The sequence below is a fragment of the Malaclemys terrapin genome, chromosome 21 (assembly GCF_027887155.1).
Source record: "Malaclemys terrapin pileata isolate rMalTer1 chromosome 21, rMalTer1.hap1, whole genome shotgun sequence".
In the NCBI taxonomy this organism is placed as follows: Eukaryota; Metazoa; Chordata; order Testudines; family Emydidae; genus Malaclemys; species Malaclemys terrapin.
In genome coordinates this window covers 17437711-17450653 of record NC_071525.1, presented here as the reverse complement: position 1 = coordinate 17450653, position 12943 = coordinate 17437711, and the positions used below count along the sequence as shown (strand labels likewise).

Below are 12943 nucleotides of genomic sequence, written 5' to 3'. Positions count from 1 at the left end.
GGCCTGTACTGATGTCTAAACTGTTCCGCTCTCTTCTGCTCCAGCGGAGATGGCGGCGGCAGTTAATAAAGCCCTTATCAGATGAAACAAGCCGAACACAGCGCTGCTTCCCTTGTGCCCTCCCAGCAGTCAGGTTTCAGTGCCACACTCTTATCTAAACCCTTGAGGTTGCCTGGCTCTCCAGATAAATTAATTTCCAAACAGCCCTTAGCGTGGAAATCAGAGGTTGTGCCACTTCCCCTCAGCTGGACGGAGACATAAATTCAAATACTGGGCCAGATCCCCCGCTGGTGACAAATCAGCGTCGATGTGGCTGATTGGCACCAGAGATCTGTCCCCATTGACCCCAGTGGAACCACGGCCCTGTGATGAAGTTGGGGATTTTTGTAGTGTTTTACATCAATAGCGTGTGCGCGCCTCAGTTTCCCGGTGTGCTGCATGTTTGGCAAGGTGGTGGGAGAGGGTTTGTTGTTGCAGAGGACCACATGTGAACTTGCCTAGCAGCCAGGACCCCCGGACAATGGCCTGGAGATGGGGAACCCTAGCAACTGGTGACCTGGAGACTAAGACACCCACCCCAGTAGGAGGACAAAGGGCTGAGGAGAGAAGACCCCAGTGATGACCAACCAGTTCCAGCCAGAGGGGAACAAAGGACTGAAGAGAGAGGGCCTCAGTGACCTGTTTACCTGGGACGGAGGACAAAGGACAGGGGTCTCTGGGTTGGATGGAGAGAGCAGGCAGAGCCCACCTGGATGCAGGAGACACTTAGATGTACGGTGCTGAGGGAGGCCAGGCCTGAGGACCGGAAAGTTTCCTGTGCTGTGTTCAGACGCTCAATAAACCTCCTGTTTTACACTGGCTGAGAGTCGCTCTGATCTAGAGAACAGGGTGGCATTATTCCCTCTGGGAGTGGAGGCCCTGGGGGTCCAGAGCGAGTGGACTCCGTGAGGGGGCCCACGGCGAGAGACAGGCGTGCCAAGGCTCAGAGAGGTGCAGTTCCAGGTGGCGGAGGGGCTTAACCCCCGAGAGAGAGTGCACCCCTGAGAAGGGCTGTCGCACTGAAGGGGATCCCCAGGGACCATACGGGGCCAAGAATGGGCACGACCTCGGAGTCTGTGACAGGCCCATTGACCCCAGCTGGGGGTCTGGCCCTCAAGTTATAGCATCTTTCTGCCTAAAGCAATTGAGTCCACTTTACAAATTGCATGGAAATGGTGTGATCTAGTGATTAGTGGAGAGGGGGCTGGCAGCCAGGACTCCTGGGTTCCATTCCTGTGTCAATGTGGGCAAGTCATGTACATGCTCTGTGCCTCAGTTTCCCCTGTGTATACTAACAAGATTTCCCGTATATTGCGGAGCTGCCAGTCATCGCTTGTTTCAAAGTCCTTTCACACTCAGGGTGGAGGGTTTATTCCTGTCTTCCAGCCAGGTACATGGAGTGCTTTGCAAACATTAGCTAATTAAATGTTATTATTGTTCCGGGGGCTGGATCAATATAATTCTCCACATTGTACAGGGGCGAGAAAAATGAGGCATAGATATGGGATAAGATACAGGCGAGCAAGGGCAGAGCTAGGAAGAGAACCCAGGTGACCTGACTCCCAGCCCCCGTTCTAACCACTAGACTCTGCACCTCTCCCAGAGCTGGGATAGAACTCAGGAGTCCTGATTCCCAGCCCCTCCTTATGCTAACCAGTCCCATTTGTAGGTGGATAGACCACCATCTCTCTCTGCCCTATTCACACACTCCACTATCTCCTCGATAACCAGACCATGTCACATTCTCCAGGATAGAAACCAGTGGCCCCTGATTGACTCCAAGCCTCTTGCTTCAATGCCCTGCGTTGGCCACTTTAATTAACTTCTCCTTCCCATGATTACAGAGCCTAATGAGGCACCTTTGGCTGGACACCTACTCACAGATGGGGACAAATCCGGGGGTAGCAGCAAAATGGATGATCAAAGTTTGAGATGAGGCCACCAGTGGGATGCATTTCCACGAGAGTCCACCAGGGGGGGGTGGAGGTGCCTGAGGCGTTGCAGTACCCAGCGACTCCGCCAGAGGGAGGCGTTGCAGTCTCACACTGCACAAACCCATGCTACGCACTGCCAGCAGGACGCCTCCCACCGCCGCGATCCATGAGAGCCAGCGCTCTCTGTCGCCCCCTATTGCTGTGGAGGTGCACTGCGGGCAGCCACCCACCGCAGCGCTGCCTTGCGGCAGGAGGCAGAGGTGTGTGTTTTGGTACTGAGGTGGAGGGTTTGAGTCCCAGCAGAGGATCCGTGAGAGGAAGGCCGTGTTGCTAATAATCGCAACAGGAAGGCACCCGATTTGTCCCAGGATGATGATGTCCCAGTAGCCAGCTCTTCGTCCCTAAATCCCACAATGCTTTACAGGTCAGTGTCATTATCCCCACTGTACAGCGGGGGAAACTGAGGCACAAAGTGAGGAAGTGACTTGCATGGGGTCACGCAGCAGGCCACAAGATCTGGGCTCTGTCTGCTCAGCCTCGCAGGGCAGGGATTCCTTCGACACAGTGAGGCCTTTGATGCAGAAGGGACTGGGGTATGGGGCCTAGAAATGGCTCAGCGGCGGGTTCCAGTCCTGACCTGAGCGTGTCATGAGGTTGGGGCTTTCTAGCTTGGTCCTGGCCCCAGAGAGGAGATCCTGAACAGCGGGGGAGAGAGGGCAGCTCTGAGAAGATGTGGATTTGGGAAGAGGACCCAGGAGTCCTGACTCCCAGCCCCATGCTCCAACCCACTGGACCCCAGCACCAGGGATAGAACCCAGGAGTCCTGCCCCACAGTCGAGTCAGTCTCTGGGGGCCGAGGGTGGGTGACTGCTGGCATTACAGCTTGGAGCAGCAAACCTGGCCGCCCCCAAGGCCTCTGCATTGCTCCTGGGGCGGTCCCGGTGTCAGTTTCTCCGTTCGGCGGTAGAAGACCTTCCTGGCCAAGGGGGGCAGGGAGCAGACGCCCCAGAGCCGGGCCAGGAACCTGCGGCAGGACTGCTGGACGGCGGAGGAGGAGAAGTAGAAGATGACAGGATCCAGGCTGGCGTTGAAGGTGCTCAAGAGCAGAGCCTTGTCCCGCCAGGACGGGCTGGCCCGCTGGACGAAGCCCACCACGTGGGAGACGTTGTAGGGCGTGAAGCAGACGATGAAGACGGCCAGGGTGGCTGCCACCAAGCCCACGGCCCGCTGCTTCTTCCCCCGGCGGATGTGGGGCGAGGAGACCACCACCCACACGAAGCCGCAGTAGCAGAAGGCGGTTAGCAAGGAGGGCACCAGGAAGAGGACGATGCCCAGCTCCAGGCGCACGGGGAGCAGCACCTGCAGCTGGCTGGGGGTGAAGTCATCGTAGCAGAGGCCCTTGGAGGAGGCGCTGGTGGCGTTGGCCAGCCCACCGCCTGGCTGCAGCTCGGTCACGTAGACGATGCTGCAGTGGGCCAAGGAGCAGAACCACAGGCCCAGGCTGGCCAGGGCGGCGTAGGCGGGGCGGCGGCGCAGCTTGTAGCGGATGGGGTAGGCCGCGGCCAGGTAGCGCTCCACGCTGACGGCCATCAGGAAGAGGGTGCTGGAGTAGATGGTGCTGAAGTAGAAGAGGCCGCTGAGGGGGCAGAGGAAGGCGGGCAGCGGCCAGCGCCCCGCCCGGGCCTCGGCCACCTTGAAGGGCAGGAAGGCCAGGAAGCAGAGGTCGGAGAGGGTGAGGTTGAGCAGGAGGATGCAGTTGGGGGTGGCCTTGCACCGCAGCTTGCGGATGAGGGCGTGCAGGGCCAGCAGGTTGGTGGGGAAGCCGGTCAGGATGGTCAGCAGGTAGATGGAGAGGTACAGGGCACGCTCCTCGGGCTGCGGGGCCATGCTGGGGAGAGAGCGGAGACAGGGTCAGCGTGGGACGTGGGGCCTTTCCCCTCTAGGGGGCGCCGGCTCAGTGGGGGCAGGGAACGGGACGTGGGGCCTTTCCCCTCTAGGGGGCGCCGGCTCAGTGGGGGCAGGGAACGGGACGTGGGGCCTTTCCCCTCTAGGGGGCGCCGGTTCCGATCCAGCCCCAGGACAGGGACTGGCTGGCTCAGGGGCTGAGATCTGAGTGGCCAGCGAAGTATTTTGCTTGGCTATCAAACCTGCTTTAGTGGCCCAGCCTTGGCAGCCGCTCGCACCCCTCCCTCCTTCCCTCCCCACCCCACTGGAGCACGGCTGGGGCATGACAACCCTGGGGGAACCCAACAGCCCTAGCCCGGATGTGTCTGCCCCTGCTCTCCCCAGCCCCATCGCTCTCTCTTGGCCATGGGGGGAGCTCATTCCCCCTCCCCCCCCCTGTTGGCATGCACCCCCCATGCACTTCCGTTGCCCCCACCCCAAACAGGCGGCGTCATCAGGCAGCCCCTCCTAGCCGGGAATGCACGGAAAGGGTCGAGCATTGCCAGGGATGCATGCGTGTGTGCACACGCCGAGCAATGTCTGACGCAGCGTGTCCAGCAGGGGGCAGGGCTAACACACAGAGCAGGACTCATCCCCTCCAGCAGGGGGCAGCAGGGACACACACACACACATAGCAGGGCCCAGCCCCTCCAGCAGGGGGCAGCAGGGACACACACACACACACACACACACAGAGCAGGGCCCAGCAGACACACACAACCAGGACACCTCAAGTACCTCCCCTGACCCCCTGCCAATGTAGTCCCCTCCCCCCACCCCACTGCAAGGAGTGGGGGGAGGCTGAGACTGTGCCCAGTGCCTCAGGGTGCGAAGCTGCACAGGGACAGCTCGCCTGGTGCTGGGGAACTGGCTCAGCGCCGATTCCTGGGTTCTGTCTCCGGGAGTGGGGTCTAGTGGTTAGAGCAGGGGGGCTGGGAGCCAGGACTCCTGGGTTCTATCCCCAGCTCTAGGAGGGAAGCGGGGTCTAGTGGTTAGAGCAGGGGGGCTGGGAGCCAGGACTCCTGGGTTCTATCCCCAGCTCTGGTAGGGGAGCGGGGTCTAGTGGTTAGAGCAGGGGGGGGGCTGGGAGCTAGGACTCCTGGGTTCTATCCCCAGCTCTGGGAGAGGAGCGGGGTCTAGTGGTTAGAGCAGGGAGCTAGGAGCCAGGGTTCCTGGGTTCTGTTCCTGATGGTGAGAGAATACAGGCTAGAGCTGGGGACAGCACCGGCAGGCCGCTGTCTGCCTTGATACATCAATAAATGTGTTAGTCTCTAAGGTGCCACAAGTACTCCTGTTCTTTTTATTGATACATCAGGAGCTCTTGAGTGTCTCGTCGCAGGTTTAGGGAACAAATTGTCTCCCAAGAGACAGACAGCGGGTCAGTTACAAGGTGTCTCTTCCCCCGCGTAATAACGGCCTAACTCAATCCGGGGGCTTGGCTCATCTTTCCAGAATAGTGTCTGAGTCACTCAGTTCCCGTGACTGGCCTGGGGGCTTAATTCTCATCCCGTGGTCGCTCTCCCGCTGCATTAACTACACTAGCTCTCCCCTGGCAGTCAGTGCTGCCCCAATGCCCCAGAGCGGTGCTAGGGGGCGCTGCGAGGCAGGGCAGCCCAGGTCATGTGTGTACATTGCTTATCTGTGTTCTTTGAAGCCGGCGCATTTGCGTGCCCCAGATTGGCCTGGCCAGCTCTCCTCTCCCTTATCTGTCAGACAGTCGAGCGCAGCGGGAGAGAACGTGGGAACCGCGGCAATGCAAGATCCCCCCAACCCTGCCTGCAAACTGCGGGCCAACAACCCCACACTTTCCCACGGCCCTTCCTCCGCTAGGAGACGACATGGCAGCTGAACGGAGCTCTGCCCATCGGAACGCCCCACACCTCCCTCCCGAAGGGCTGGGGGAGAGGATGCGGGGCCCCCGCGGGCGCCTCTCTAGCTAGGAGAATAAACAGGCTAACCCGACCCTTGGGAGCCAGGACTCCTGGGTTCTATTCCCTGCTCTGCCCTATACTCCCTGTGTAATCTTGAGCAAGTCACTTTGTGCCTCAGTTTCCCCCAGTCTATAAAAGGGAGGCAGGCCCTCCCTTCCTCTCTGCCTGAGCGGCAGGCCAAGTACCAAGATCAGCTCGTAACTGCATCATTAAGGTTGAACAAAGTTCCTGTTTTAGCAACGGGGCCTCCAAATGCCCTAAAACCCGCGGGTCAGTGGTGCCAATCTGGGGTCAGGCGGCCGGGTGGCTACCTCATGGAACAAAGGACCTGCTGCTCTATGGTTCTCTCTCTCTTTGCTCTTATCAGGGGAAATAAATCTTCCCTCTTTTCACCCCCGCCCCCAATCTCTGCTCCTAGCCCCCCAATGCCAAGCCCACCTGCTGCTACTCCAGAACGCCTCCGTTCTGAGCTGGCGTTTCCCTCGGAAATCAGCGGGGACCAAATAATACATTTGCTTTACCCTGGCTCCAGAAATGGGGCATGGGGCCTTTCCGCCCTAGGGGGCGCTGGTTCCGATCCAGACCCAGGGTGGGGGACTGGCTGGCTCAGGGACTGGGACACGGAGCCTTTCCCCCCTAGAGGGCGCTGTTTCTGATCTGGACCCAGGGCAGGGGACTGGCTAGCTCAGGAGGGTGGGGAATGGGACCTTTCCCCTCTAGGGAGCACCAGCTCCCATCTGGCCCCAGGGCAGGGGACTGGCTGGCTGGGGGGGGAGGCGCGCAGGGAATGGGACACTGGGCCTTTCCCCTCTAGAGGGCACCAACTCCACACTGTACCCACATAGCCTCATGCGACAACTCCCTGGCCACAGGCCGTCAGCAGAGCTTGAACCCTGGGCCTCTAGATAAACAGCCCAGCCCACGTGAGCTAAGAGAGTCGCTCCGTTACCTGGCAGATATAGTAGGCTAGTATCCCCTTACGTCTTCCAGCCGTAGAGGAGTTTGCATTGTAGATCCAGGAACAGCCCAGCCGCTAATGGCGGGCACCTGCTTAGAGGCCGACTTAGGGCATGTCTACACCCGGTGTGCAATCGCAGCGTAGACGCACTCTGAGTCGCAGCCATGAGGAAGGTGACGAGATGCTCGGCTCAGGATGGGCGGTGCACGCCCAGCCCCGGCAGGCCAGTGAGGGGCAGAGTGCAGGGGATCTGGGCACGGCTGAGGGGGTGTGGGGAGCCCAGGGCTGCGGGTCGGGATTGAGGGGCACCGGCAGAGCTGGGGTGCATGCAGAGCTAGCTAGCGAAAACAGCAGCTGGACAGGCTGATGGATGGATCTAATGAGGGGAGTTTAGCCGCTGGCGGGGGAGGGTTTTTCTCATCATCCTGATCAGGGGAATCTAAGTCGGAAACCCAATTTCCCTTCCCCTGAACGGGTGAGGGGTGAAGCGCTGGTGGCTCTGAAGGCCTGGGGGAGCGGCTGGTCGGTGGAACAGGCTTCACGGACGCTGGCGTCTGGTACGGACCACACAGGGGAACTTCACGTCCCACCCTCCTGGTAGAGCTCCCAGCCCTCCCCCCGCCCCCCGTTCTGACCCCCTACATCCCCACTCCCCTCCCAGAGCTGGGTAGAGAAGCCAGGAGTCCTGGCTCCCAGCCCCCACCACTGCTCTAACCACTAGGCCCCACTGGCTTTAAACTACCAGGAAGAAATGCCGGCTAGTGCCCAGGGTTCTGGGCCACAGTCACGCCGGCCAGACCCTCTGCTCAGCTCAGCACCTCAGAGTCTAAATGTACCTGCACTGCCCTTCCCCTCCCCCCATGTGGACCTGGCCCAATGCCCCTGACCTGGTGAGGGGACCCTGGTAAAATGGGGGTTACAGCCCCCCACAAACCACCAAACCCAGATCTGCTCTGCCCCAGCCTGCCCTGCGGTGACGGGGAAAAGCTTTCGGGTACTACTGAGGCAACAGCTGATCAGATTTGGTGACAAGACACTGAGATGCAGCCACCTCTGGGGTGGGGCAGCTGGGGAACAGCCACACAGCAATGCCACACGGGTATGGCTCAGTTAGATCAACATTGATACCTGGGCTCTGTGCCCAGCTCTAGGAGGGGAGTGGGGTCTAGTGGCTAAAACAGTGGGTACTAGGAGCCAGGACTCCTGGGTTCTATCCCCGGGTGTGGAGTTTAGTGGTTAGAGCAGGGGGGGCTGGGAGCCAGGACTCCTGGGTTCTCTCCCTGGCTCTGGGAGGGGAGAGGGAGCTAGTGGTTAGAGCAGGGGGGGCTGAGAGCCAGGACTCCTGGGTTCTCTCCCTGGCTCTGGGAGGGGAGTGGGAGCTAGTGGTTAGAGTGGGGGGGGCGGTGGCTGGGAGCCAGGACTCCTGGGTTCTCTCCCTGGCTCTGGGAGGGGAGTGGGGTCTAGTGATTAGAGCAGTGGGGGGCTGGGAGTCAGTACTTCTGGGTTCTATCCCCAGCTCTATTATATTGGACACAGCCGTAGCTGCCAAATATCCAAATAAAGACACCGATACAAGTGGGAGCCGGACTTCTCTCTGCCAGTCCCAGCCATTAGACCCCCCCTGCACTCCCAGAGCTGGGGACAGAACCCCGGTGTCCTGGCGCCGTATATCTCTCTGTGGGTTTGGGCTGGATCTTCATTGTACTCAGGCGTCTCTAACATCCAGGGGTGTCTGATCTCTCAGCCCTTTGTCCCTCCCCAGTCACCCAGCGACTCCGCCCGGCGTCGGCGCTAATGGTGCGGGGATGGCCAATCTGCTGGTTGTGTGACGTTAAAGCCAAACAGCACTTCCCAATTTCCAGGAATGGATTTAAAAGCTGCTAGGGGCCAATGTGCAGAAAAATAAGAAAATCACAATAAACCTCCTTCCCTAAGCGCTTTGGAGAGCTGGAGTCTGGGGCAGAAAAGCATCCGGTGTTTACACAACATGCTAAAGGCTGAAAGAAAGAAACAGATTTGCCACACAGCAAATCATTAACCCATGGGACTCCCCGCCACTGGGTGCTAGGAGGGTTAAGGATCCAGGCCCTGCTATGAGAGACAGTCCCTGACCCGGGGGAGATCAGGGCCCCGCTAGGCCAGGCAATGCCCAGGCACACGGCCAGAGACAGACCTTAGTGAAGCAAACTCCTGCCAGGGGTGTGAAATGGGGTGTGTTGGCTTTCGCCCAACACACGTTTGAGGCTCTCTGAAAGGCAGATGTGCACAGACACACACACATCATGGTCACACCAAAGGATCGGTGCACGCACACACAGACCCAGAACAGGGCTCAGCTCCTCCAGCAGGGGGCAGCAGGGATCCCCCCCGAGCATCAATCTCAGGGCTCCCAGGATCACACACACACAGAGCACGGCACACCCCGATCTGTTTCAAGGTCATTCTCCAGGGATGCTTGTCCCAGGGCCGGGAGCGCAGCCAGCTTGTCACTAGAGCAAACCTGTCGCCCTGACAGAGACGGGTCCCCGTGGGATGCCGGGAGATGGGGTCGCGGGCAGGTTCATTGGCACGAACCGGAGCAGGACTTGTGGCTTCGTCCACTCCCGCTTCTGTACATCCTGGCTGGGGGCGGGGCGGATCTCACATCCCCCAGAGCTATAAGGATTGCCTGAAACCCCCTGTTCTCACCACTAGATCTCACAGCCCTCCCAGGGCTAGGGACAGAACCCAGGAGTCCTGGCTCCCAGCCCCCCTGCTCTAACCACTAGACCCCACTCCCCTCCCAGGGCTGGGGACAGAACCCAGGAGTCCTGGCTCCCAGCCCCCCTGCTCTAACCACTAGACACCACTCCCCTCCCAGAGCCAGGTATAGACCCCAGGAATCCTGGCTCTGTCTCCCCCCCTGCTCTAACCACTAGACCCCACTCCCCTCCCAGAGTTGGGGTAGAACCCAGGAGTCCTGGCTCCCAGCCCCCCTGCTCTAACCACTAGACCCCACTGCTCTCCCCAGCCCAGGGCCATGCTGACAGGCATCTCTTGCCTACAGGGAGGTGTTTGTGTGACGCAGAGGGAACAAATCGATCCCATTAATGGTTCCTCAGCACGGGGCCCCGGGGTCGCTGGCATGGACAGCAGTCAACAGGTGCAGCCCCGTGTTGCTGGGAAGCCAGAAAGTTTTCTGCAGTAGGTAAACAGACAATGTTCCAGCCCTGGCGAGCTGGAACAGGGGACAGGCCACCTTCCACCTCTAGGAGGCATCGGCTCCCATCCGGCCCCAGAGCGGGGCACTGGCTGACTCTGGGGCCAGGGCATGGGATATGGGGCCTTTCCCCTCTACACCACACTCCCAATACCCAGCTGGGAATGGAAACCAGGAGTCCGAAAGAAAGATTGACTTGAAACATCCACCTTCCTGGGTTGGCTCCCCAGTTCCGGGAGGAGGGTGGGGGCTAGTGGGTTAGAGCGGGGGCGTTGGGAGCCAGGACTCCTGGGTTCTATTCTGGGCACTGCCATCTGCACAATGAATTGCTTTACACCGGGAACCATGGCGCTCGTATGAGACGGGAACATCTGTCTGTCCAGCCAGCCAGCCATGCACACCCCCCAGGTAAACATATCTGGCCATCCTTCGCTCTGGCCCGCAGCCAGTTCCTTTCTATGCACCTCCTTTCCTCTCTCGGCTATTTGTTCACAGGCCTCAGGCCCGGACGGGGCATCACATTGAACTCACCAGGCCAAGTCAAATCTCAGCCGTTGATTAGATAGATAGATAGAAGGGGTGTCTGGGGATCTCTAGATAGATAGAGGGAGTGTCTGGAGATAGACAGAAGGGGTGTACGGGGATAGATAGATAGAGGGGGTGTCTGGGGATAGACAGAAGGGGTGTACGGGGATAGATAGATAGAGGGGGTGTCTGGGGATAGACAGAAGGGGTGTACGGGGATAGATAGATAGAGGGGGTGTCTGGGGATAGACAGAAGGGGTGTACGGGGATAGATAGATAGAGGGGGTGTCTGGGGATAGAGAGATAGAGGGAGTGTCTGGAGATAGATAGGGGGTGTCTGGGGATAGACAGAAGGGGTGTACGGGGATAGATAGATAGAGGGGGTGTCTGGGGATAGACAGAAGGGGTGTACGGGGATAGATAGATAGAGGGGGTGTCTGGGGATAGAGTGGGTGTCTGGAGATAGATAGGGGATGTCTGGGGATAGATAGATAGGGGGTGCCTGGGGATAGATAGATAGAAGGGGTGTACGGGGATAGATAGATAGAGGGGGTGTCTGGGGATAGATAGGGGGTGTACGGGGATGGATAGATAGATAGAGGAGGTGTCTGGGAATGGATAGATAGATAGAGGGGGTGTCTGGGAATAGATAGGGGGTGTACGGGGATAGATAGATAGAGGGGGTGTCTGGAAATGAATAGATAGAGGGGGTATCTGGGGATAGATAGGGGGTGTATGGGGATAGATAGTTTATGGAGATGGATGGATAGATAGGTGGGGAGATGGAGGCATGTGGGGGGGTAGAGGATTGAAGGGGGATGGGGAGATGGAGGGGCGTAGAGGGATGGAGGGGCAGATGGAGGGGCGTGGGGGGGATGGATGGATGCATGGGGAAGTGGGGAGATGGAGGCATGTGGGGGAATGAAGTGATGAGATGGAGGAGTGTGGATGGATGGGGAAGCAGGGAGATGGAGGTGTGTGGGGGAGATGGAGGGGTGTAGAGGGATGGGAGAGAGAGATGAAGGGGTGTGGGGGGGATGGATGGAGGTTGTGGGGGATGGAAGGATGGGGACTTAGCCGGGTACAGGGGAACGGGGTGCAGGTGGAGGGTTGGATGGGGAGGGGCCGAGGGCACTGCAAGGCTGTATGGGGCTGGGGGGGAGGATGGAGGGTGTAAGAGGACACAGAGAGGTAGATAGGTGGATGCCGGGGGGGGGGGGGGGAATAGATGAAGGAGTTGGTGATGGGTGGAAGGGTAGGGGCTATAGCGGTGAATGGATATGGGGGGATGGACAGAGGGGTGGCTAGGGGACTAGATCAAGGAAGGGAGGGATGGGAGCTATAGGGGAGGGTGGGATGGACAGGTAAGGTGGGGATGGATGGAGGAAGGGTTAGGGCTATGGGGGTACATGGGGGCTGGTTGGAGCACTGTGGGGCTATGGGAGGGGGGATGGAGGTGGACTGGGGGGATCTCACACACACTCTACAAAGGACGGCTTAATTGGAGGTGCTGGGGGGCTGGCTGGATGGCTGGATGGCTGGATGGAGGGTGCATAGGGTCTGGATTGGGGGATATGGGAGGATGGATGAAGGGAGAAGGGGTTGGGGCACATGGGGGTGGATTTGAGGGATCGATGGATGGGATGTATGAAAGGATGGAGAGAGGGTGGGATGAATGATCTGTGGGGGGTGGATGGATCTGGGGTGCATGGGGGGGACAGATGAAGGGAAGAGGGGATGGGGACTATGGGGATGGGGATGGATGGATGGAGGGGGATGGGGGCTATCGGGTGCAGGGGGTGGGGGCCATGGTGTGGATGGATGGAGGGACCGGGGGGATGGGGGCTATGCGGGAGGCTATGGGAAGCTGGGGCCAGGATCTATGGGGCACGTACAGATTTAAGGCCAGGGGGAAGCGTCCTCCCCTTCCTAATCCCCAGCGGGGCACCTACCGCGCTGGAGAGTGGCCGGACTCCTGGGTCCCTCGGCTGGAGCGCTGCCTCCGGAGTCCCGTCCCGTCTGCTCCGCTCCGCCGGCTGCAGTCCCCGCACCCCGCCCGCACCCCGCCCGCACCAGCTGGCGCCGCCCGGGGGCGGGGCTAAAGTGGGCACGAACTGGGAGCTGCACCGGGATGGGGGGGGGGGCGGACTGGGAGCTCGCCCTGGGGGGACTGAACCCTGGTGCAGTGGAGCTGGGGGGCAGAGATCCCGGCCACCTTCCAGCGCCGAGGGGGCTGGGAAAGGAGGAATCGCCCCCCAGGGAGGGGGCAGGAGAAAGAGCGCTCAGGCTGCTGAAGGCTAACATTGGACAAAAACCAGGCAGTGGGGAGCCGCTGAGAGCAGAACCCAGGAGTCCTGGCTCCCAGCCCCCTGCTCTAACCACTAGACCCCCCCGCCCCGAGCCAGGGATAGAA

The 12943-nt window shown here is 59.8% G+C and overlaps 1 protein-coding gene across 1 annotated transcript; it reads right to left on the bottom strand.

The window, feature by feature from the left end:
- Window positions 1-2524: 2524 nt before the first annotated feature.
- LOC128827312 (free fatty acid receptor 3-like) lies at window positions 2525-12532 on the bottom strand. The gene is made up of 2 exons (XM_054011172.1): window positions 12483-12532; window positions 2525-3861 (listed from the first exon to the last, which is right to left on the bottom strand). Exon 2 carries the CDS (start codon window positions 3858-3860, stop codon window positions 2850-2852), a length of 1011 nt encoding a protein of 336 aa, XP_053867147.1. The 5' UTR covers window position 3861; window positions 12483-12532; the 3' UTR covers window positions 2525-2849.
- Between the last annotated feature and the right edge of the window lie 411 nt (window positions 12533-12943).